The sequence below is a fragment of the Vicugna pacos genome, chromosome 33 (genome assembly GCF_048564905.1).
Source record: "Vicugna pacos chromosome 33, VicPac4, whole genome shotgun sequence".
In the NCBI taxonomy this organism is placed as follows: Eukaryota; Metazoa; Chordata; class Mammalia; order Artiodactyla; family Camelidae; genus Vicugna; species Vicugna pacos.
The window spans coordinates 2,781,462-2,806,658 of NC_133019.1; the positions used below are offsets into that span (position 1 = coordinate 2,781,462).

At 52.3% G+C, this 25,197-nt stretch overlaps 1 protein-coding gene across 6 annotated transcripts in view; it reads left to right on the top strand.

Annotated features, from left to right (window-relative positions):
• The first annotated feature begins 4,137 nt into the window (after positions 1-4,137).
• Positions 4,138-25,197, top strand: part of SNX19 (sorting nexin 19) — a 41,809-nt gene continuing 20,749 nt past the window's right edge. For 3 of the 6 annotated variants that reach the window (XM_072954106.1, XM_006211667.4, XM_015245575.3), the window contains exons 1-8: positions 4,138-6,240; positions 8,041-8,179; positions 9,338-9,438; positions 9,551-9,670; positions 11,537-11,667; positions 12,821-12,917; positions 13,394-13,574; positions 15,923-16,052. In XM_072954106.1, coding sequence (XP_072810207.1) covers positions 4,537-6,240; positions 8,041-8,179; positions 9,338-9,438; positions 9,551-9,670; positions 11,537-11,667; positions 12,821-12,917; positions 13,394-13,574; positions 15,923-16,052 — 2,603 coding nt within the window. In that variant the 5' untranslated portion in view covers positions 4,138-4,536. The other 3 variants (XM_072954107.1, XM_072954108.1, XM_072954109.1) reach the window with 3 other exon arrangements.

Here is a 25,197-nt window from a genome sequence, read left to right on the forward strand (position 1 = left end):
TGAAATGACCTGTTCCTCTTGTCTTCATGGGAAATTTCTCCCCCCTTCAAGGCCAGCTCAAACATCACCCCTTCTGTGAAACTCTCCCTAATTCTCCGCATTCCCATCTTTTGACACATTTCTTTTATAGAACTTTTCACGCGGTGCCAGTGCCTGTCACTTGGCTGTGAATCCTTTAAGAAAAGGAACCATATAAAATCCATCTTTGAATTTGCAATGTCTGGTTTAACGCCAGTGGGGTGAATGGATGGGTGAATACATGAATGGACAATGAATGAATAAATAAGATGCAGCTTCCCCTTAAGATGCCATCTGCCCTGCCGCCTGCGGATGGCTGTTTATTTTCAGCACCGCGTCCGCGGCAGAGCGTGGAGAGGTCAGCGCAACGTCCTAGCCCCGCACGGCTTCTTCCAGGCCACTCGTTTCCCAGTTTATGCAAAACTTCCTCTCCTATTTTCGATATTACTGTCCTCCACGTCTCATCACTTCATCTGTCAGCCTTCGGGTCATCCCTCCCACCTCCTGAGAACGTGTGTGCCATGACCACCGTGCTTCTCTCGACCTGAACCTCATTGGCTTCCAACCCTGGCTAGATCATCCTCTCCAAAACAGACTCGGAATTTCCCCCTCCACCCTCACACGTCGTCCACACCCGCCGCAGGAAAACCATCCCTGTCCCACACCGGACTTCATCATCGCAGACGTTCTCCTCTCCAGGCACTCAGGCTCTGTAAAAGCCAAGGAACGGACCCCAGAGATATCGACACCTTCATCCCCACCACCTGGGACTACGTCACCTTACACGACAGAAGGGGCTTTGCAGACGTGATGAAGAGTCTTGAAACGGGGAGACGTCCCTGGATTACCTGGGAGGGCTCCATGTAATGACCACAAGGGTCCCTCTAAGAGGAAGCCAGGTGGGTCAGAGTGAGAGGATGAGACAGGAAAGCAGACGCAGAGGCCGCTGTGATGGGGGCCACGAGCAAGGGCACGCAGGCCGCTGCAAAGGGCCAGACAGCAGACTCCGCCTTAGGGCCTCCGGACCAGCCCAGCCCTGCCCGCCCCCGTGAGGCCGCCGACGTCCAGCCCCGTGAGAGAGGAAAGCTACGGCGCTCTAAGCCAGCGTTTGTAGCCACTGGTCAAGCGGCCACAGGACACAGACCCAGGGTCCGGAAGAAAAGCCCAGAAGCACAAAAGTCCTGTTCTCAGGCAGATGCTCTCCCAGGACACCTAACCCTCTTCTCGCAAATCGCCAGTAAAGAAATAACATACACCAAACAAGTAACAGATTAATGACACTGTTGTTCCAGGCAAGGGGAGATGAAAGAAAGAAAGTCCAAAGGTACTTCAAGCTGTGCCTTGAAGCCACCAAGAGCTGACTGCCACTGCCAGCTCAAAACCAAAGCCCCTTGTGCTGGAGCACATTGCTGGCGAACGAGCGAAGGTGTGGTGCTAGGGGACAGGCAAGGCTCCTCCGAGGGTCATCGCTCCAGAGGCCTTTGCAGGGCTGGCACCACTGCCCAGAGGAGCATCTCTCTGGAGCAGGAACAGACATCCCTTTTCTTCCTGAGATGCTGCGAGACTCAACACCACCTGCCCCCAAGAGTAGCCTGGCCACAGCAGGAGCAAGGGTCTCCAGATCTTCAAGACCTTCGGAGAGCTAGGTCAGCAAAGGGTAGTTATTGCCCAGACAGGAACTCTCAGAGATCCTCACAAACTCTCGGTACTTGGAGTCTAAACGTGTCCTTGCCAAGGCTGCTTCTCCACCTGTCTTAGCAATAAACCCCCAGCGGGGCCCCTCTGCAGCCGAGCCACTAAGTCCTTACGGGGACAACAGATGAGACAATGGTGTCTGACACAATGCATTTCATTCGTTTATCAAAACCGCTTTGCTTCTAAAAACAACAACTTTGTCATAAAGAAGTGGATTCAATCAACTTCACTTAAGTCATAAACAAGAGGGTCTGAAATCATATCAAACCAACACCCAACAGTGTCTCTCTCTTGTAACTAGACTGAGCCCCCAAAGGTGAATTACAGTGTCTTTCTTGCCCTGTATCCCCAGCTTCTGGCACAATGCCCACAGTGTTGTGAGAAATGATAAGAAGGAAAGAAGGGACTCAGAGCTGGTGAGTGAGGTGGCCAAACAGCCAGCCCCCCCCAACATACACACCCCAGCACCAGCGCCCACACCCGTCCTGCCCCTCACCTCCTCCCAGGGGCTCACCTGGTGGAGACTGGGGCTTGGAGCACAAGCTCACACCAGTCGAGACAACAAGTGCGTGGCGCGTTCACCTGACAGTCCTGCTTCATCCAATCCACCCCAGCATCAGGAAGGCACTCTTGGCTCCCTCAGTGCCCCAGACCATCTGGTCAGGTGGCACAGTGCCCACTTACAAGGTCAGTGTCTTACCGCCCTGAACATTCCAGTTTATGCTGCAGAGTAAACTTTCTCTCTGGACCAGCACGGGGAAGTCTTCAGAATCATCATCGGCCCCTCTGCCACGCACTTCTCACTTTAATTCTCGGCTAGGTGGCAGGCATACTTCTCCAGAGCCTCCTGGGATCCTCTACCGGCCCCAAGGACAATGGAATGGTCTGGGAGGACCAAGACAGCCGCACCCACTCTCCTTTTCTGTGGGATGTAGAGCAGCAGCGAAGTGGCCAGATTTCTGGGCTCTCAGGGATGTGCCCCATTCACTTTGTGGACACTGGATCCTAAGTCAGACTTCGGCTTTAGAAGCGCAGTCATGAATGATGTCCCACATCTAAATGACGGTTCCTTTTGCATTCAAAAGAAACCTCGACCCCAACAGTACAAAAGGAGGTGAGAGAAGAAGCCACAACATGCTTCCTGTTGGCACAGTTTTTGGTTGCAGTTTGCTTGAGGATTCCTCTAAATATCTGGTGACTAATGTTATAAAGACAAAAGGCTGCTGACAGCATAGAGGATGCTGAAGACAGGCAACCACGAGCAGCTCTATACAAATGATAGATGTCCCGTGGGAGGATAAAAAGCACAGCCACACTGCAGACAGAGCTCCTGGGGACCATGAGGGACAAGGAAGCGGGCTTCCTGTGAAACTGGCACACTCTGCTACATGGTCACTGCTACTGTCAGGTATTTAATCTTTTTACAAGTAATTCTGCCTGTGTAGACAACTAAAGGCAAATTACGGAAAGCAAAAACAATCAACCATAGGGAACATTCACAAGCAATCTATTAGAAGATTGTCTAAATGTACGTCTCCACCTCTGCCTTCTGCTCCTATGTATCTGGGGAGGAGAAGGGAAGAAGAGATGGAAGGAATAAAAAGTCTCACCCTTGAGGCTTCCTTCTCTACGAGGTCCCCCTTAACCTCTGCAACCCACGATGACCTTTCCTTCCCCTCATACACTGAATAACCTGCATTTTGCCATGCCCATACTGAGTTGCTTTACTAAATATTCACCAGGATCCAAGAACTCATCTTCCCAATTATCCACAAGGTCCTCGGGGACAAGAGAGGCTTCTATTCCCCCACACCACCAATCGCAGTGACTGAATACAGCAGATGCTCCAAAGATTTGACTGCTTGGGTTATGCCAGCAGCAAATAACCCCAAATCGCAAATATGATTTTGTTACACAGTATTATGAAATTGTAGAAATAAATCTTTCTCTGTATTGATGTTTTATGCCGTGTATTCTGCAATTCCTGAGAACAAGATCGGGGAGCTGAGTACTGGAGATGGGAGAGGGGCGCAGGGGGTGCGGGGTGAATGTTAAAATGCACCAGGCCAGTGAAAAATTGCGCACATAAGGTTGAAAGAAACCGGATCACTGATAGTGAAGAAACTTTTGCCTAAACGGTTTGCACACTTCATTTAACGACTGGAGCTGGAAGTCTTGAGTCTCGGAGGGTCATTACCTGCAAGCCTGCGCTCTGGTCCGCTCTGCTTCGGGAACCCGGGCGCCCGCCTGGCGGGCTCGCGCTGCGCGCGCTCTGCAGCGGGGATCCCGCTGCGCGGTGCAGGCATGGCGGCTCCTCGGCACCAGGGGGCGCCGCGCAGCGCCGCGCCGGCGGGCGACGGGTGCGCGGCGCTCTCCCGGCATGCCTCGCTCCCGCCGACGTCGACCCGGAAGTTGTCGCCGCGCCCGGCAAGCCGACAGCCCTGAGGGAAGCCGGGCTGCTGAGCGCGGGTGATCGGCCGCCCCAGCCCGGCGAGGGCCCCTCCGAGGAGGCGCCGTTGCGTCCGCTGCAGTCGGAGCTCGGCGTCAGCCGGTCCCGGGCGCCCCGGTCTACGGCGTCAGTAAGTGTTTGGCTCCGAGGCCCGGGGCCGCCGCCCGGGCACCATGCAGGCCGCAGGGCTGTGTCCGCGGGCAGCGCCCCTGCCGGAAGGGGCTGCGGCGGGGCCGAGCCGCCGAGCCGCCCCTGCCGCCCGGCCCTGCCCGTAGGGCGTCGGGGCCCGCAGCCCGGCCGCGCCCCCGTCAGCGCCCCTCCCGCCGGTTCTGAAGTGGAGTAGGAGGCGGTGGTCCGGAGAGCTCCCGTCCGCCATGAAGGCGGAGGCGGCCGCCTCGTCGCAGGAGCCCCCGGCCGGGCCCGACGGTGGCGTCAGTAACCTGCTGAGTAGCCGGAAGCTGGTGGCCGTGGGGGCCGTGCTCGGCTGGCTTCTGGTCATCCACCTCCTGGTCAACGTGTGGCTTCTGTGCCTTCTGTCTGCCTTGCTGGTGGTCCTCGGAGGATGGCTGGGCTCCGACGCCATCGTGGGGGCTTCAGGTCGGCTGCACCTGGAACGCTTCATCCCGATGGCCACGTCCCCCCCAAGCCCGGAGGCAGAGCGGCAGCTGGAGCAGGAGATCGACCGCACTCTCCGGATGATCATGCGGGACTTCGTGTCGTCGTGGTACCGCACGGTGAGCCAGGAGCCAGCCTTCGAGGAGGAAATGGAGGCGGCCATGAGAGGGTTGGTCCAGGAGCTCCGGAGGAGGATGGCCATGGTGGACAGGCATGCTCTGGCCCAGAGGGTTCTGACTCTCTGCGGTTGTCACCTGCAGAGCTATATTCAGGCAAAGGAGGCCACGGCAGGGCAGCAGAGTGGCACAGTGGAGCCCTCCCAGCTCTGGGAAGCTTACTGCCGGGTCACCGCCCCACATCCTGCTGTACAGAGTCCCAGCGCTGAGGTCACCTATACACGTGGCATCGTGAACGCGGTGCTTCAAGGACTGGTGCCAAAGCCCCACTTGGAGACCCGGACCGGTCGCCATGTAGTGGTGGAACTCATTACTTGCAATGTAATCTTACCACTGACCAGCAAGCTCTCAGATCCTGACTGGATCCACCTTGTACTAGTGGGCATCTTTTCCAAGGCCAGAAATAATCCGGAAGAAGTGGTGAAACCACTCTGCCCGGCCAGTGCCCTGGAACAGCCCTCGGTGCCCACATCTCTGCCTCTGACTGTTGAGGAACAGAGCCCACCAGAGGTGAGCGCTCCGTCTCCAGCAGCAGCCCCCCTGCTCCTCAACTGTAGTGAGCCAGAGGGGCCTCCACACCCCTCCCCAGAAGTTGAAGAAGGCTGTGAAGCACTTGAGGGAGACTTGGGGGAAGTACTGGAAGAAAGAAAAGTTGGAAACAACTCTTCTCATTTCCTGCAGCCAGATATTCGAGGCCCCCTGTTCTTGTGTGACGACACAGAGCTGGAGTCCCCGTTGTCTGAACTGGGCAAAGAAACCATCATGCTCATGACCCCAGGCAGCTTCCTCTGTGACAGGATCCAGGACACCCTGTGTGCCCTAGGAGGTTCCCAGTCCCTGGAGTCTAAGGACGGTGAGAGAGCCAGAGGAATTGAAGGGGCAGAAGCTGAGGAGGGTCCAGGAACAGAAGCGGAGACAGGCCTGCTTGTCTCCATGCTGAACTCCTGCCCAGAGATCCAGATTGACGCAGCAGACAAGGAGGCAGAGCAAGGAGATGTCACCTCTCAAACAACTTTGCTGGCCAGTCCGGAAAGGACGTGCCCTTCACGACCCTCGTGCTTAGAGAAAGATCTCACCGATGGTGTGAGCTCCCTAGATCCTAGTCTGCCACAGGTTCTGCTTTCCTCCTCCCCACCTGGTCCCCTCAGCTCAGCCACCTTCAGCTTTGAGCCCCTCAGCAGTCCAGACGGCCCTGTTGTCATCCAGAACCTTCGTATCACCGGCACCATCACTGCTCGCGAGCACAGTGGCACCGGGTTCCACCCGTACACGCTCTACACGGTGAAGGTAACTGGAGTGGAGCTGTGAGCGCCTGCTCTGGTCTGGGGATGGGTTTGGAAGGCAGAGTCAGTGAAGCTCATGTTTCAAGGGAGTAGGGTACTCTTATTTGGAGGTACTCTCCGTCAGGCCTGATCAGGGAATCTCATTTGCTGTGGTTAATTCAGGAAGTAGCTATATGTGAGTGGTCTGAAGCTCATTTGTGAAGCCGAGTAGGCTTCTGTCTGATACCCTGACAAACAATCCTACAATCTCAGGGCTATCAGGAGACTAAGAATCATATATTTCATTGGTTCCCAGTGGATACAGTCTTGTCCAGAAATTCTTTCCAAACTTTTTCCCTGCTAATTTCTTTCTTTTTAAAAATACTAGCATCTTTCATAGTTTGTTTAGGAAGGAAGGTTATTTACCTGTCTCTACCTCACAAGGTAGCAAGTTCCTCGTTCCTAGAGATGTTTTAGCACAGTAGTAGGAACTGCTTGGCAGAGATGACATGAAGGAGGTTCAGATGGCTGGTTCAATAGAGCCGCAACTCCCTAAAACTGGTTTTAGGATAGGCTGCCTCCAAGTCACCTGGAGAGTTGCATTTTTTTAAAAAATAGAATCCTGGGACCCATTCTGGGAAATTCTCATTCAGAATCCATCCGAGCCTATCAGAATCTGTATTCTGATAGCAGATTCTGCAGCCCAAGTGATTTTGAGATGCAGCCAAGTTTGGGAATGTACAGTATTGATTAGTGGCCCCCAAGGAGCAGAACATTCCACAGAAAGTGTCATAACTCCCAGGTGCTCCAGGTTTGAGAGCCCCAACCTGAATTCCACTGGCATCTCTTATGTCGGCCTTTCCTTCTCAGTACTGGTCGGAGGGACGACTTTGCTCCTTTCAGCTCATAATGAATACCTCACTCTCTGCCTCTAAAACATTACTCTGCCTCAGATCCCACCAACAAGGAGTTTGTCTCTTCCATCACATACCCACAGTATAATACCTCAACCAAACAATGACCGTGACCTGCTCCTAATGAGAACAAGCACATACATTGTTCTTCCACAGCATTCATTATATCTTAACTACTCTTGTCAGAAGGCCTTCCCCTGTAGGTATGAAATTACAGCTTTTTGTGCCATTCAGGGTGTTTGCTCTGGGGGAACATAGAGTCCCACTTCCCACATACTGGCCCTCCAAGCATAGGAAGACAGAAACTTTCACCCCATAAAACATCTCCAGCCAGATGAGTCCATGACATTACATCATGCAAATGATCTGTGCTTCGGAAGAAAAATGTAGTGTAGCTCCAAGAATAATTAATCTGCCCAAAGCAAAACAAAAACACATTCTTTAAGGCTTTTCAGGCAAACAAATGATTTTTTTTATCAGCTATTTCGGATTTTTTCTTCCCCCAACTAATATAGATAATGACTGGTTGAGTACCATGACAGAATGGTTACTGCCTTGTAACATCCAGCCCCGTAATTAGGGGTGAAAGAGGCGGTATCATTTTTATCAGCGTTGTACATTCTGTCGTATCCCCTGTCTTTGGGGTCTGAAAAATAGTTTAAAGAGTGTGTTTGCAGGGGAGAAGAGATCAGTAAAGCTCGTTTCTCACTTCGTGGTCCACGTCCACTGCAAAATGCATCTCCTTCCTTAATTCAGCCCCCTTGGAGTTTGGGTTTCTCCTTACCACCTAGAGCAGCTGTCAGATCTGACAGGTTCAGGGACAAAATAGGAAGGTCTTGCTCCCCTTACGCCTCCTGTACTTGTAACGTGGCCTGTGAGCTGACGCCGTAAACAAGTGTGTTCACTCGCAGTACGAGACGGCCCTGGACGGCGAGAGCAGCGGCGGCCTGCAGCAGCTGGCCTACCACACCGTCAACCGCCGCTACCGCGAGTTCCTGAACCTGCAGACCCGCCTGGAGGAGAAGTCAGATCTACGAAAGTTCATCAAAAGTCAGGCATTTCCCCAGCCCCAGAATGCCCGCTTGCTCTCACACCTGGCACCCTAATCTGAGAGGCTGGAGGCCTGCTGGTTTGCGGGGAGGGTCGGGGGAGAATGTGGCCTCGAGGGTCCTGTGTGCCCCAGTTTGCTTACAGGTGTTTTGGGTTTAGCGCTGGACAGTGTTGATGACAGTCTTTCCAAGGTACTTCTTTGCCGCTGAGTCCTTTGTCCTGGGGCCGCATCTAGTTTAAGCTTAAGAAAGAAACTTTCATATTTCTACCTGTGCCTATGAGGTATCAGGAAGTGTTAAATTAACTTTTCCAGGTTCCCTTGATTGATTTCTCATAAGTATTAAAATATTATCTAGAAATCTTTACCACTTTTCCTTTAACAGCAGGCTTTTTTGTGTGCTTTTTGACACTTGTAAGGCACGGGGACAGTAAGAAAATAGAAAATTTAAAAATAAGCTAGTAAGTAGCTACTTTGTTTAAAAAAAAGACACCAGTGGTCACCCAAATAAATATTTTAATAAGTTTTTAGGCATAAACTGTGGATTTCAGTTATACACTTTCTTAATAGCAGTAGCCAACAGTGACTGAGCCAAGCTTAAAAATACATGCTCAGTTCAGGTCTAAGCACTTTACACGTATTAGCTCATTTAAGTCTCATAGCAGTGTATGAGATAGGTACTGTCATTATCCCCATTTTACAGAAAAGAATCAAAGAAAGATTAAGCAACTTGCCTAAGGTCTTTATTGTAGTAGGGATTGGAGCCAACATTTAAACTTGGGCGTTTGGACTTCAGGGCCCTTATTCATAACCAGTGTAGTGTATTGCCTCTTATACCTTAATATTATCATTAATAGTGGAAGTAGGTTGTATGTACTGTATCCCAGGGGTCATATTTGGAACTCCTGAAACAAGAAAATCCCAGGAAGGGGAGACCCCAGGGAGGGACTCGAGGGATGAGCAAGCGCCCCAGGCCTTGGAACCCGGCCCCCTCGCCATCCTCGGGCTGCCTCTCAGCTCCAGCCGTGGGTAACGGGAGAAAAAAACCCCAGGAAGTATATTCAGCAGTTCTGTTTTCTTTAGATATGTGTTATGTTTTATATGGAATAGCTCTTAGTGAGTGTTACATGAATTAAGTCTTTTTTTTTTTTTTTTTTAAGATGTGAAGGGTCCTAAAAAGCTCTTTCCAGACCTTCCATTTGGAAACATGGATAGTGACCGAGTGGAAGCCCGCAAGAGCCTCTTGGAATCATTCCTAAAGGTCAGCAGCTTCTGTTCCGGCTCTGCTCCTGGTCTCTCTCCCAGACGCCCAAGCCATGGTGAAGAGATGTGGGGACCAGAATTTCTCTTTGAAGTCCTTGTGTCTTTTGCAGCAACTCTGCGCCATTCCTGAGCTCGCTAACAGCGAGGAGGTGCAGGAGTTCCTTGCCCTGAACACAGACGCGCGCATCGCCTTCGTCAAGAAACCGTTCGTGGGCTCCCGGATAGACAAGGTGCGAGGTGGGCCACCGGGGTCGGCCTTAGCTCCTAGCGGTGTTCAGGCTGGGTCTGAAAAGCACGGGAGGGGCGTGGGAGGGGCAGCACAGAGGAGTGCGTAGAACATGGGCTAGATTTTCAAGACCTGTTGCCAAATATTGGTTAGATCATCAGCTTTCTGAATGATGGGGAGCAACTATGAGGACACAGTACCCTTTACACAGTCAGTGCACGTGTTTCCTGGGGGCATCATGACATTATTACTCCAGTGGAGGGAGGTAAGGATAGATCTGGGCCTCCACAGACGGTGGGGGCAGGAAGGACTCTTCTGGAGCAGAAGGTCATTCCAGTGCCGGTCACTCGGGGAAGAGAGCCCTAGGACAGGACACTAAGCTGGATTTAGATCGGTATAGTGGTTCTCTGCTGGTGAGCAGTGTGAGAGAATTGCCCCTTCTTTAGGAGGGTGTCTCGGAACCTTTGGAGATGGTCGGAGAAGGACGTTTGTGTAACCGTGTGCAGTGACTACCAACTGGTTTTAGAGTCTCCAGGTCAGAAGTCTGAGGTTTATGCTTATCAGAACTGGCGTATGTTTTAACAGGTTAGAGAACACTGACTCTGGCAGAAGAGGGCTCTCCCTCTTCTCATCTAGACTTCAGGGGATAAAGTGATAAATTGGAATGTCATGTGGTAGGAGTTAGGAGATGTTCACTGCTCTGAGGAAGAACTGCAAACTGGAAAGGGATAGACGAGATGAGATCCTCAGAGTTCCATGCGGACGTATTTGTCCACGCACACGTGTTCCTTCATTGACTGTTTTCAACGTCTGCCTCCCGCACGCCTGTTTAAAGCCCTGCACTGTACTAGTTGCTAGTGATACAGGCGTGGACAAGACAGGTCTGGACCCTCCCTGCAGACTGCGGTTCTGTGAGCCTGGAGAGGGAGTCGTGTTTTGTAAGCTACTTAATCCACATTCATACTGTTCTGGGTCCCTTCCCTGGTTTCTGTCCCCTGGCTTTTACTGTGGTCCTGCTCAGCCGTTTCTGCCTCGTCGTGGCTGTGCTGGCTGGGGTCCTTGTGGGAGCCTCCCCGGGTGCAGTGGGCCTGGTGCCACTGAGCCAGCAGTGTTAATTAGGCACCTGAGGGAAAGGCGGTGTTTCCTTCCATTACTTTGATATTTTAGGGTTTCATTTATTTCTTTATTTTTCTTTTTAGCAAATGTCTACGTGTCATATTCCCATTCTGAGAAATAGAGATAATTCTTACTCTTTCAGTGAGGACTGTTTCATCTTTTTAAGTAGAGAAGTTTATAGCAGCTCCATTCCTGAATTTTAACCTGAGTGATTTTTGTTATTCTTTCTGTAGTTAAGGAAGAGAAATTGTTTGAATTAGCAGGAAAACCAGTTTTTTTCCTCTGTGAATTGCTATGAGCATTTTTGTATTATATTGCTTCCAGACCTTAGTTCTTATTTTGATAATCTTCCTCACTTTTCCTTTTCTTCATATGTTCCTCCCTGTGTTACTTCCACTTAATCACCTCTTGGTGAAAGGATTACCAATTTGGAAATGAAAAATCATTCTTTTGGATGAAAAGAGAGAAATTGAACAAGGAAAGTATTTCACAAGCCTGTAGGCTCCCAGATTTTTATTTGTCCCATTGTTTTGTCTTCTTTTCGCGTGGCATTGTTTGTTGTAACTCTCAGGGAGAGGATTTTTATGACCACAGACAGGAGGGGAGAACATGGGCACTGGGTTGCGAGCTGTGCCTGACTGCCGGCAGATGCGGCTCTGCTGGATGAGCAGCTGCCTGCCCGGCCCAGGGCACACAGCCCCTGGAGAGAGTGCTCCCTGGGGTGCTGTCTGACCTGCATCTCTGACCCCTGCAGACCGTGGTGAGCGCGATCGTGGACACCTTGAAGACAGCATTTCCTCGCTCCGAGCCCCAGAGCCCCACCGAGGAGCTGAGTGAGGCAGAGACAGAAAACAGACTCCAGACAGAAGGCAAGAAGGCCAGCAAGTGAGAAACCCTCCCCACTTCGCACCTTCCTCCCCAGTTTTCAGCCAAAGCCCACCCCCACCCTTAAGCCCTAGGAGAGCGGGATGCGTCATGTGTACCAGTCTTTATGCAGAGCCGGGCCCCAGCCTCCTCAGCGCTCCGCCCAGAAGAGCCTGAGGCCCCGCGCAGGAAGCCTCGCTGGGCGTTTGTCCTGCCGTGGGAGCCCGGGGCCCACGCTGCCCGGGGGTTCCTCACCAGAAGGAAGACTCTAGCACATGGATATTCTCCTTGTCTGTTGTCCTGGAAAATTGAGCTGTTTCTTTCCTTTTAAGAATTGAGGTTTATGACTGATCTCCGATTGCCATCATTTCTGGAAATCTTGGCTCAAGTTGAATACCCGAGCAGTAAACAGGAAAGGGCTGGAGTGGACCCAGCAAGGCCGGACTGGGTAACTGTTACGGCCGCTGCTCTCCCCTGCTCGAGGCTCCCAGGTGCTCTGGGAGAGGACACGGAAAGGGAGGACCCCGCCCTGAGTTTCCTGGACACATCCTATCTATGTCCGGGCCACTATGGAGAATAAGAGAGTGTGTGTGTGTACATCTGTCTGTCTGTCTTTGTCTCTGTTCATGTTTCACAGGCCGGCAAGAACACTTGCAGTTCTTAGCCTCTTCTTCTTATTGGGCCCATATTTTGAAGGGTGACCATGAAGCTTGTGCTTATAAGAACCCTGTTCCTCAAAACATTCCTGTTGCCCGGAGCACAGGGGGACAAGTGGATGTGCAGACAGGCGCGGACAGCGACAGCCTTGGTCCGTGCCGCTTGTCTGTTTACCCTTCAGCAGATCTGTCACGAGTGCGTAGTGTGTGCCAGCTGCTCTTCTGGCCTGTGGAAACATGGCCCTGACAGGCTGGTCCTTGTATGACATTAGCAGAAGCCCTTTCACAAGTGCATTGTGGGCACAGCTGTGTGTAAGAGTTGCACGTATATTAAGAATTGCCAGAATATGTGTTGTTTGGGGGATTTCAGGGCCAGGTGTCTCCTGGCAACTCTGACCACAGTAGACGCCCGAGGTTAAGTATGTGTTCTTGTTTTGAGGTGTTAGTATTTTCAGCCCTTTGTACGGGGATCAAGACCGTGAACTACATACTGTTTCTGCTCTTTATTTCTGTGCCAGGTCCAGACTGAGGTTCTCATCCAGTAAAATGTCTCCAGCACTGAGTATCAGTGAGACACACGAGAAGATTCTCTACTGTTTCCGGGAAGGCGGTGTGGTAAGAGGTCCCTAGAGAACTAACTCCGGCGTTCACGGCTCTGATGTCGACTCTGCAGTTCCGGGGGTTGACACGTTCCCAGGGTCAGAAAGGACGTAGGTGCCTTGTGAAGACTTAGCCAACGTCTGGGTCTCTGGCTTGCGTTCTAGGCGTATCTCCTCCAAGCGGTTTGGAATTCCTGAAGTTCCGGGCTAGCGGGTTGGCTCCTCAAGGGTGGTGGGCTTGGGATACTGGGTGACAGAATGAGAAAGCAAGTTCCTGGAAGAAAACCCGAAGTTTCTATGGCAAGTGAGACTACAAAGGCATTGTTTTCCTTGCAATTTAGGTAAAACGTAAAAACTCTCCTTAGCTGGTCACAGAGTCAGTTGGGTCCCCTACTCGTGACACTGCGGGGAGGGAACAGGGGGACCCCGAGTGCTGCAGTCGCCCTCCTGCTCTCCGCATCCTCAGTGACCTGCCTCTGGCTCTTTCTTCAGGAGTCAGAGATCCTCTCCACATCTGGGATGGAATCCTTTATTGAAAAACAGACGAAGTTACTCGAGATGCAGCCAGTGGATGCCCCAGGGAAAGATTCTGAGCAAATCTCCAAAGGGTGCGTGGCTGGTCACGTGTCGGACGCAGCCGTGCCAGCCCAAGACCTCAGCAGCAGTGACCAAGGTGAGAGGCAGCAGGAGGCCGGACACAGTCCACCTGGGACTTGTGGTCCCTGGGGGGCATCGCTTCAGCCTCTCTTCTGAGCAGGCCACACGTTAAACTCTGACGTGTGATGTCCTATGCCAGTGCTCGGGTCAGAGAGGACTCGGGCACAGCCCCAGAGCTGAGTCGAGCAGAGGGACATGGCCTCAAAACAGGGCGTCCCAGTCCAGCAAGGTAAGATCCGGGCTTACAGTACCGTCCCTCTTTCGTGCTCCGGCATTTCTTGGTCTACTCCCCGTCCTTAGAAACTTCCTTCCCTTGGTGTCTGTGGTACCACTTTCCTGGTTTTCTTTTCGCCTCTCTTGTGATCCTTCCTCAGTCCCCTTTGTTGGCTCCTGCGCCTTCTAGAGCTTTATTTTTGGCTCTCTGTTCCACTCTGCACACTCCTCCAGGGCGACCTCATCTATGCCGTTGGCTTCAGCTCTAACACGTGTGCGGGTGATGCCTGAATGTTGGCTGTGTGTTTCCAGTTGCCCACTGGACATCTCCGCTTAGATACACTGCGGGGCAGCTGAAGTACAGCATGTACAAAATGGAATTTTTCTTTTTCCCTGTTCCTCCGGTTTCATTACTGCCATGGCAGGTGACACCACCCAGTTACCCAGGGCAGAGCAGGGAGGGGGAAGAGTCATAAGCGTGTGACACAGGGCACGTTCACTTCCCAGAGGTGCAGGTGCTTTCTACGGAGCAAAGCTGGGAGCCCTGGATATTAGTACGTTTGCTGAGCTGGAACTCATAAAAAGAAAGCTTTTTAAAGCCTCCAAGACAAAGGCTCCCACTGAAAATAAAGGATCCCAAAATCTTGGGTTCAGGCGAGAAAAGGCCGGTTTCCCCGTTGTGCCTCAGGTGCCCACATCAGTCACCTGGCCTCTGCTGTGTGGACCTCAGCTTACCTGTGAGAACCGGGCGTGCCACCCCAGCCCTTCACACACAGCTCACTGGGTGAGTAGACGAAGTGTTAGGACGGCAGGAACATCGGAGGACCATGAGAGACTGAATGAGATGGTGAAACGATGCACTTCTAGCCAAAATCAAGCCTTTACATTTTGAACATCGTATCTCTACGGGGGTAATTTGTGCCCAAGCCCTTCTTCCCGCCCTGAGACTCAGAATGCTCACGTAACAGGTGACTTTCCACTGCCTTCGGGAGGACTTGGTGCCTTGTTTGCTTTTGCTTATTTTTTGCTGCTGTGACTCGTTGTCACCACATGGTGGCAGCTGTAGGCAAATTCAGACCTGAGAAGATAACAGTTGAGGAGGGCGAGTCGGGCTCGGGATGGTGCTGTCCCCAAGGAACTGGAGCCCCGTTCTGAGCAGATGACTAGAAAGCACTGGCGCCAGCCCCCTCGATACAGTGCAGAAAGCGGAAAGCTATGTTGGGTGGGGTTAAGAAGAAAGTAGGATTCGATTCTACCCGATTTGCCTACATTTGAAATCGTGCGTTTTCTAACAAACCTTTAAGTGGCCCGGAGAATGCCGTTGTTCCCAGACTAACGGAACTGTCGATGATTGATTATAATATTAGTCACAGCTGTAGCACAGATACTGGAAATTCTCTCAGGAACATTACGTATTTCTGGGGCAGTCTCCTGGGAAGCAAATCAGAGGGGGCCCCATTGTGGGGCCCGGGCACAGGGTGAAGGAGGGGTGCTTCCGTCCGTGAAGTCCACCTGCTCCAGGAGTCAGCCTGGCCTGGCTGCGAGCTCATCAGGGGCCCTTCCAGCCCTGGGGACAGGAAAGAAAGGAGTCATCGTGGCATCTTACCAAAGGTGCAGTGTTCTTCCTAGAACCACACCTGATCTCAAAATCAAACGGAAGTCTCCTGGATCCTACCCCATCAGCTCCATGTAATGGAATGCTTTCAAAGCAACTTTTTGACAGAATGAATCCCATGTCTGCTGCCCATTACATTTCCATGGTGCTTTGTGGAGGCGAGTGGAACAGAAGGATGGAGGAGACCAGGCCCTGCCAGTTCCAGTTAGTCACCAGTTGTGAGCACTTACTTGGAACAAAATGTGTTCAGCTTCCTGGGGGAAATACAAAAGAAACAGAAGCTAAGTAGGCAAAATAATTAGATGCAAAACCTTTTAGAGATTAAAAACTTTTGCTAAGTGATTGTGGAACATAAAAGAATTGTAAAGGAGTATGGAGCCTCTCACTAAACTTCGTAGAAATGAGGCAGACATTTCGGACTTGACTCCAGGTGGATTACAGACGACCTGTTATGAAGACGGCGACAACCCAGTGCGCCGAAATGCGCTCCTCGATCACAGATCTCTGACTTACTCTTGGTGCCTTTTCATCCCCAGGAACAGAGACGGAGTTGGCTGACACAGCCCTGGATCTGCTGCTTTTGCTGCTGATGGAGCAGTGGAGATGGCTGTGTACGGAAAACATGCGGAAAGTTCTTCATCTCCTCTTTGGGACGCTAATTCAGAGGTAAGACCGCCGAGTTCCCCTTCCCATCAGAGTCTCAGCTTGGACAGGGTTGGATGTGTGCTTGTCTCCACTAGAAAGGGACGGTGTGGCGTGCAGGAAGCCTGGGCCGTGAGAGAAGAGCAGCGCTCTGTTCCAGGGGCACGGGCATGAAGGCTGCCCACAGAGTGTCACAAGGCTCTCATCAGTCAGCTTGTCTATTTGAATGGGCCTGCTTCCGCAGGCCTTCCGGCATAAGCCCTAAGTCACAGGCACTGCCTGTCATCTCAGACTACTTCATCTGAACTCTTCCTACACTGGGCTCAGTTCTCCACCCAGCTCTACCCCAAACCCTAAACTGTTCACACTGTGACAGTGGGCGTGTCTCTTAGCTGACAGTACACAGTCCCTGTGACAGTGAACAGTGAGAAAGACCAGGACAGAGTACATGAGTGCTCTCAAAACAAAGATGATTTTCTCAGGAAGGGGGTACGTATTCACAGCGGAGGAGGTACTGCTGGCACGGATGGTAAGGAATAGAAGGTACCTAGGTTTAAAACTTGGACCTCACAATTCAGGCTTTGTGATCCCAACATCACTTGAATCTCCTGAAAGAGCTGCACAGAGTTTTTAGCTGCTGACTTCCTAACCATGAAACTGATGCAGGCTTTGCTAGACTGAAGAAGGCCAGAGGCACTGTCTCCGGACCAGGCAGACACACACGGTGCTTGAGCTTTGGCCACTCTTGCTCTGACCTCCCTCGTAGGAGACATCCTGGCAGATCCCACAGTGAGAAGAGGCCAAGTCCTGAGCCCTTCTCTTAGCATGTGGCTCATGCTAATAGGTCACTCCAAAAATAAAAGTTAATTTTAAAAAAAAATTGTGTATCCTGCAGCGAGTAGGAAATCCGTTAACAAGCAATTAAATCTCCCCTCCCACACCTGAAGCTACCCAGGATCAGGGAGACTTAAGGCGTTGTCATTAAGAGACCAAGCGGAAGAAGAGGGTGCATGTTTGTGCTTGCTGAGTGCTTATCCTGTGCCGGCACCTGACCTCCGTGGACATAATTTTTTAGAGCAACCAAGTGAGGTAGGTGGCCCCATCACACAGAATAAGAAAATAGAGCTTGGCAAGGTCAGCTGACTTGCCCGAGGTCATAGTTAATGACAGAGCTGGAGTTTGAAGCCAGGTATGCACAACTCTGAAGCCAGCATGTCCTGTATAATCACAGTCTGAAGGCTGGTCTCCACGTGATGCCACATATCAGATGCTGATTGGTCTCTGCCTTTAGGTTCCGCCCGTCCATTCTCCATACTCAGCCCTGCCTCAAGACCGCTTTTCTGAAAAGCAAATGTGAACATATATCCTTCACTTAACACCCTTCAGGGGTGCCTTCTGCCTGCAAAAGTGATTTTTCCAGCATGCTTCCCAGAGTTCAAGGTTTCACAGAGGGCCTCAGAAGCCAGCTTGGAGGCCGGGGGTCCTGATTGGACCGTGATGCATAAAGCAGTTGTATTTTCATCAGCTGAGTAGACTGGGGATCTAGGTAAGGTTTTGTTTGAAAAGGGCTCCACTTGTTTTAAATATATACTTATTATATTACAATTCCGGCTCCTTTCTTACGTGGAGTGATCTGGTCCCAGCCTCATTTCCGGTTCTCCCTCATGCAAGCCGTCCCCCGGGGCCTGAGCTCTGATCGCTCTTCCTTCAGGTCTTGTTCATGCTGTTGTCTGTGCCTCCGTGTCTTCTCCACTCGTCCTTCTCTTCGCTCCCTCTGCCCCAAACTTTCCCTCTTTTTGTCTACTTGGCATACTGCTAAATATTTTTCAAAAAATGAATAATCAGTGCCATTCTGTGAAATTTCCTAGGGCATCCCCTCCCGTTTTCCCCCAGAACTAAGAGGCCCTCTTCTCTACTCCTAGTTTTGATAATAGTACTGATCACCGTGTATTAGAGAAATGGCCCACTTTCCCCAAACCTAGTTCTCCTCAGCTGGGGGGCAGTTTTCCCCTAGGGTGCCTGGCACTATCTGGAGTTACTTTTGGTTGTTGCATCTGGGAAGGGAGGCAGGGAGTTACTTCATCTGGTGGTTGGAGGCCAGGGGCACCACTGAGAGTCCTGCAGGACACAGGACAGCACCGCCCTCCTCCGCCGCCCTACCCCAGTATCATTAGCATAAAGGTTGAGAAACCTTGCCTGGACCTGCGGTTCTTTAAGGGCCAGAACCAGCCTTTGTCCCCATAACGTACACATAGCCTGAGACAAAGAAGACACTCATTTAGTATTGAATAAAAGAATAAACATTTCCCTTCTCAGCACCTCTGCACTCACAAGTCAAGTCTTCCTATGTTTTGTTCAGTCCCTTGTGAACGTTGCTGACTAAGCCTTCATTTCGCTGCTCCCTCCAGCGGCTCCCCTTTGCTAAGCGTCCAAGTACTTTCAGAAAATGGGACGGTCCTAAACGAGCTCACGTATCATAGTTGATCACACCCCCCCCACCCCCACCGAGTTATTTACATCGTAGATTGGTTTCAGAACCCAAGATGTTGCTCAGTAGTAACAGAAAAGTATAGATGAGTCTGGAGAAACTCAAAAAAAGATTGAAATTCATATATTAAATAGGTAGGAAGGTTACCTGAAGTTTGAGTAACTCAGAATATTAAAGAACTTGGGCAAGAAAGGAGAGAGAAGTCTATTTGGGGAATTATGGAAAATCATTGAAGAAGTGGTATTTTCCAGAGCTAGGGTTCTTGGAGCTTTAAAACAGGAAGCTTAAACCCAAGGGGACTGCAGGCTGCGAGAATTCCAAGCCAGGTTGCGTTGCCTCAGAGCGGTGATGATAAGTTCTCTCGCGACAGAGAGAAGGCAGGGAAGTGCAGGGGTTGGGATGTGAAGAAGGAAGGAGGTGACGCTCTGGAGAGTAAGCTGTTTCCTGGCCTGACTGGTAGGAACTGGCGAGGCTGGGCTGTGGCGTTGATCCCCCTGTACCTTAAAATACTCCTCTCCAGTTGGGGGATTGTTCTGGCCTTATTCCTTTATTTATTGAAAAAATACTAAGGGCTGGTCAGTAGTGGACAAAACAGACAGATGTCCCTCCTTTCACGTGTGTTACGGCTTTGTGGTGGTGAGAGCGGAGGGCCTTGTCCGTGATCACAGAGCAAGTGCTGGTGGAGCCAGATGTCACACCCAGGTGTTCCAAAGCCCAGGTTTCTATTCACTGCAGTGGACTGCTGCTCTGCTGCGTTCAAGCTCCCCGAGCTTTGGTTTCCTCGTCTGCAAAGTAGGGATAACAGTGATGTCTGTCCCCAGGTATCTGCATAGAACACGTCCAGTCAACGTGAGGTCTTCATATTTGTGCTTCAGAAAAAGGAAAGAAGGATAAAAAGTATATTCTGTTTCCACTTTCTCCAGCTAGTGGCCCCCGATTCACTGCTCAGTTCATGTCTTCAGGGTGCCGCACCCATGTGTCCTCCTGGAGCTTCCACTGCCCCTGTTTTGCGTATCTCTCTGAGTCACACAGGGCTGGGCTTGTAAACCATACGGCGTTGTGAGGTCTTTCGCGGTGACTTTGTGCCAGTGGACTCACGTGTTAACGTCACAGGCAGAGCATCCCCGTGTCCAACGGCAGGAAGCAGGCCTCCTGGTCTCTGCAGTGCAGCAAGCACAGGTCCCGTGCAGGGTTCAGCAGTGTTTTCCAGGTCCACTGTGCTCCTGGCTCCGTGGGCGGAGGGAGCTGCTGGGGCCCCGCGGTGCCCTCGGAGGAGGAGGACTTGGGTTGGGCCGCGTTCCTCACCTGTCCATCCCCGTGCCTGGGAGGACTGCCGGAGCCACGTCTCGGGCCAGCCGGGCGGACGGCTGTCTGGGGAACGGAAAGGCGCAAAGCCCACGTGCAGATCGAGCCACAGACGTAGCCCGGGAGAGGGCTTGCAGCCGGGCTCCCCTCGACTTTCTTCTCTTTCCACTTTTTTAAAAAATTGGGTGGCATTTTTTTGTTAAAGGGGGAAAATTCTTACTGGTTTTAGTGAATTTGAAGGAAGCCAGTATGAGTATTGTGCACGAACAGAACTTTGTGGCTAGTTACTTTCAGAAAACGCCTTGCATCTGTGGTCTGTGACCCGTGTTCATCATGGGCATTTCCAGGTGAAGACTGGTGTTCACTGAGTTGTCTCATACCCCTTCCTGTCAGAAAGTTCTGATGTCTAATCAAACTTTCTTCGTGAAGTCCTTTTGGTTTTGCATGAGCTGCAACAGCTTGACACCACCCTCACCCCAAGCCTCTGCAGACAAACGAGAATTAAGTGGGGAGTCCTGTCCCTCCCTGTTCACGGCCTTTCTGTCAGTCTCTCTCTCTATAAAGCATCGTTCCCATCCTTCTAATGGTTTACATGGGCCTCTTCTCAAATATCTCACGCGGGGTTCACACTGGTTTTGAAGCTTCCGTGAGGGAACAGTCAAGAAGCCATGGGTGTCCGGGGAGAGGACCCCAGCGCCCCCCAGAGGCTCAGAGGGTCTGGCACCGGCGACCCACGGGCTCGCAGCAGCAAGCGCCCGCGCGTGGGACACGTGGAGCAGAGCTCACTTCAGGGTCCAGAGTGTAGACACTGGTCTTGTCAGCTTCAAGATTTACCACCCAGCAAGCACTGGCTGGGAGTTTACCTGGTGCAGACACTGTGCTGAACGTTGTAAGCGGGTCATTTCATCCCCTCCGGAGCCCCGTGAGAGGTATTATGATCCCCATTTCAAAGATGCGGAAACTGAGACCTCCGTAGATTGTGGCTGTTTGGTAAGTACACCACAGGCACAGCTTGAACCCGTTTGTCTGCTGCTCAGCTGTAGTGACTGTCTCTCAGGATCAGACTCTTGCCCTGTAATTTGAAGGCGTAAGAGCCAGCCCAGAAATCATTGACTCAGAGCCGTATATGTTCCCCAGGAGGGGACCGTCAGTCAGTTTGTGAGACGGGAACTGCACTTCCACACACGCACACCCGCACGTCACACAGCGCCCTGCAGCGCCCTGAAGTCAGCCCGTGTTACTTGTTCCCTGAACAAACAGCTTGCGTTTTTTATTTTTAAAAAGAGGTTCATGCAGTGTTACATTCTTTGGCTTTATGTGCTTTGGTAAGCGAAGAAGCTGGAATGTGATATCTCCCCAAACTGCAGCACCTCCCCCATCCACCGCTCATCACTGCCCCTGGGGAGGCTCGGTGCGGCCCCAGCCCTGCCCAGGGCTGACCTCCCCCAGGCTGTCCCCCGTGACGGCGGCCCAGGAGGCAGCATGTTTGTTCTCTCTCTGAAACCACAAGTGTCTGAACTGTGTCCTTTTGCAGCATTCTTGGGCTCTCTTTAAGATCTGCACTTCAAAGAGGAGGATAAGGGGCCCCGGGCAGCCCCTGTCGCCTCGCTGGTCATCTCGACCACACTGCAGTTTGGCCGTCAGGGATGGTACAGCCATCTGGATGTAGATGCATCTCCTTTTTAAAATGTCATCATTTTCCAAGCTCCAGCATTATCATCTGCAAGGAGATAAGTTAATCACTTCTGCTTTCAGCTTTGTGCATTCTCCTTGTGCCCTTAAAAGACCTGTATACAACTGCCGGGGCTGCCTGGGACTCCCGCCAGCCCAGAGCAGATGCTCTTACTTCGGCCCTCTCTTGCCCGTGCTTGATCTCCCTGCCCCCCAGCCCACCCCCAGTCCCTGGCCTGCAAGGGGGAAAAAAGAGTAAATTCAACCTAATGGCCCTCCTTCTAAGCCAAGGTTGAAAGAGCTCTGATCCGAGCCAGGCTGCGTAAATCTCCCTTGACTGTTGATAGTGTGGAGAGAGTCGGGAAAGGGCCCTGAAGAGGAGCCAGATGCCCAAAAAAGGCATTGTTAAGTCAAAGGGAAGTCCTGCACGCATGCGCGCCTGACCTCGTATGTCAGCTTCTGTGCTGGGAACGTCCGATTATGTAAGCAGGAGCATTCCTCATTGGAATTAGAGTCAAAGGGAGAGGAGAGGGGTGGGGGTGGCTGTCTAAGCCAAGGAGTGGATCAGTTACGCAGACCGCTCGTGTCCGAAAACAGGAGAAACCGCCTGTGTGCCCACGTGCATCAGAGGCAGGTTTAGGAAGCTGGACGAGGACTCAGACGCAGGAGGGGTTGGAGGGCAGGAGCGCAGATGCACTGTGCGCCACTGGTAGCGGGAGGTGTGGGGCAGGAAGATCCGGCCAAGGTGAGGGCTGACACTATTATGGGGTCCTGATGCAGAGTGAAGGAATGAGGAGAAGCTGGCCCAGCTCCTTGCCTGGATGCCCAGAGCAAAGCCACGACAAAAATACGAGCCAGGCTAGCAGTGGAGTACACGAATGCCACGGCCCGTGGCTCTGCCCCCGCTGTGGCCCCGGAGATGGCAGCAGACTCTGTGTCAAAAGGGCAGCAGACACATTCCTGGCATCTGCGTCAGGGTTTCTTAAAGAGTGACTGGGGGTGTGTGTGTGTGTGTTGAGGGCACATGGAAATGGAATAGAGAGGCAGGAGAGTTGGGAAAAAAGAAAATTCTGTGATCTGTAGGTAAAAGAAAGTGGAAAAGTATGTGAAGTCAGGAAGTAGACAGAGAGGAAGAAGGAAAAAAGAACATGCCAGGTTAGGGAAATCAGCAAGCAGAGCGTCCAGGAGGAGATGAAATGGCGAGCTCTGGGCCTGGTGCTGGGCCGTGGAATCAGTTTCTCAGAACAGGGGGCTCTGCAGACCATCGCCCAGGAGTGGTCAGGGGAGGGCCGTGGACGGTGCTGCGCCACCCGGGGAGGCACTCCTCGCCCTCAGGGGTGGAGACGGGCAGACGGGCCTGAGCTCTTCTGCGTCTCCTACCCGCTTAGGTCGCTCCCGGGTCCTGGGTGTTCTCTGAGTGGAGCCCATCCAGGGGCCTCTTGCTCAGTGGACAGTCCACGTAGCAGATGGATAAAGGGTCGCTGTGACACTGGCTCTGTGTCGTGGGGAGCTCCAGGCCCGCCACCGACAGGGCACGGGCAGTTGCAACAGAAAAGGAACCGATGCTTATTAAGTACTGACTGTACCGGGGCAGCTGTGGGCTTTGTATGCTAACGTGCAGCGCAGTTCTGTGAGAGAGACGTACGTTTTGTAAGTGAGGAAAGAGGTATTCCGATTAAATAACCTGCCCAGAATCCTAGCGCTAGTAAGCGCCACACCCAGGGTTCCGCCGAAGTGGTCCTGGCCTCAGCCCGTGCGCCGTCCGCCCCCCGACTGCCTCCCCAGCGTGCAGGCGTCCTCGCAGAGCAGCGCCCCTGGACTCGGCCTCCCTGGGCCCCCTGTGCCCTGTGTCCGTCTACTGTCTCTTACTTTCCATCTGACTGGCCTCAGGGACACATGGGTGTGGTGGTAGCATATAAATTCGTCTTCATCTGTCTTTCACTCCTAAGGGATGCTCGGGCCAGAAGTGCTATGTGCGCCTTTGGTGTGTCTGTTCTGCATCCTGTTCTCAAACAGGAAAAGATGATCAGGGTTAAGATTCAGAGATTCTCAGCAAACACAGGTTATGGCTTTTTCCTTTGCTCCATAATGTCTCTTTCTTTGAGTTCAGCTCTAGGGCCTTGTGGTATCTTATACCTGATCTCTTTCTATGCGTAGCTTCTGTAGAAAAATACATACTTTTGCAAAAGCCCCAAGATACAAAGTTATCTCAGACTAAGTTTTCAAATTGTCCTGCTGGATTATCTCCTGGTCTTCAAAGTCTAGACCCAGGCTGGTTTCAGAGGGGCTGAAACCTATGGTTTGTAGCAATGGCTTTGCTCACGCTGCGCTGTGTTTCCTTGGGGAAGAGGAACATTACGTGTCCTGTGCCTCCTGCATTAGACCCTGACAAAGGGGGCTCATGGACTGGGCCGGGATGGGCTCCAGCAGTCTCCATTTGTATGAGTGGCCTCCCTCTCGTATTTCTCAGGTGTCTCTCACTCGGCACGCATCTTAGAATAAAGACATCGTGCCTTTCCTGTCGTGTGCTGAAGTTTCTACTTGAACACAACTTCAAGGTTGTAGCAGGTCGGTGGTAGCTCACTGGCTCTGTACCTCTGGGGGGGGGGATTCTCATACACTCGAATAAAAGTACAGAATTGGTAGCAGTTAAGAAAAAAACAGAATGTCATGGAATATTTACGTTTAAAAATCTTTTTTTTCCAACTCAGGTTATTGGTACCTCTTACCCGTCTGTGACTGCAGACGGGAGCCTAAGCCAGTTTCGGAGGACAGTTCCGGACTGTGAGCGTCTTGAGGGCAGGGACTGTGACTCCGTCCTGTTGTAGGCACTTGGCTGCGTACATGAAAGGCACTGCACAAATTTTCGTCAAATGAATGGGCATCACACGCCCTTCCAGCTGAGCCAGCCCCTCTCCTCAGCACTAGTGAGACTCTCAGGGGCTCCTCAGCGCTGCCAGGGGCTCCCAGATGTCACGGCATCTCCCTTACACACCCCTCAGCCAGCCCTGCATGGGCAGCTCCCGTTCCCAGGCCGCGGGCCATCTCCCACCCCAGTGGCTTTCTCTCTTCCAGGACAACACCGTGCCCTCTGCCACCAGGGGCCTCCCGCTGTGAGGCCCGCCTGAGCTCGCCCTCTGCGGGCATCTCAGCCTCTTTCCTGCCACGTGGGGAGTAAGACACGGGCTTTGGGCCAGGCGGGTCTAAGTCTCAGTCCTGCTTGGAGGCTTCCTGTGTGACTTAGAACAAGCCGCTTAACCTCCCTTTGCCTGAGTGAGTCTCCGGGTGGGACTGGCGCACAAAGGCGGGTGGAGCCCTCGACGCATCCCTGCCACCTGCCAGCGCTCGGTAGCGTGAGCGCTCGGCCTTCAGCAGGTTCCGTGGGCCATCCCCCTGAGGACTTACTCGCTGGGCAGTGACACGCCTGATGCAGGGTGGGTAATGCGGGGCATTTCAGTGGGTTTTGAGAGGGCTTTCTAGTGGGCTTGCGCTGTGATCTGACAGCACAGACCCTCTGGGACCGACCGGTGGTCTTTTCTGCATCCTTCAAGCCAGGGTCCCTGCCTTCACGTTAGCCCTCACGCGCCATCCTGGCTTCCTTGCGCACCCACTTCAATCTCCCGAGCCACACTGAGGGCAGAAACGCAGTTTCTTCAGAACCAGGGGGCTGCACTTCACCCAGCTACTCCCGACCCTCTTCCTTTC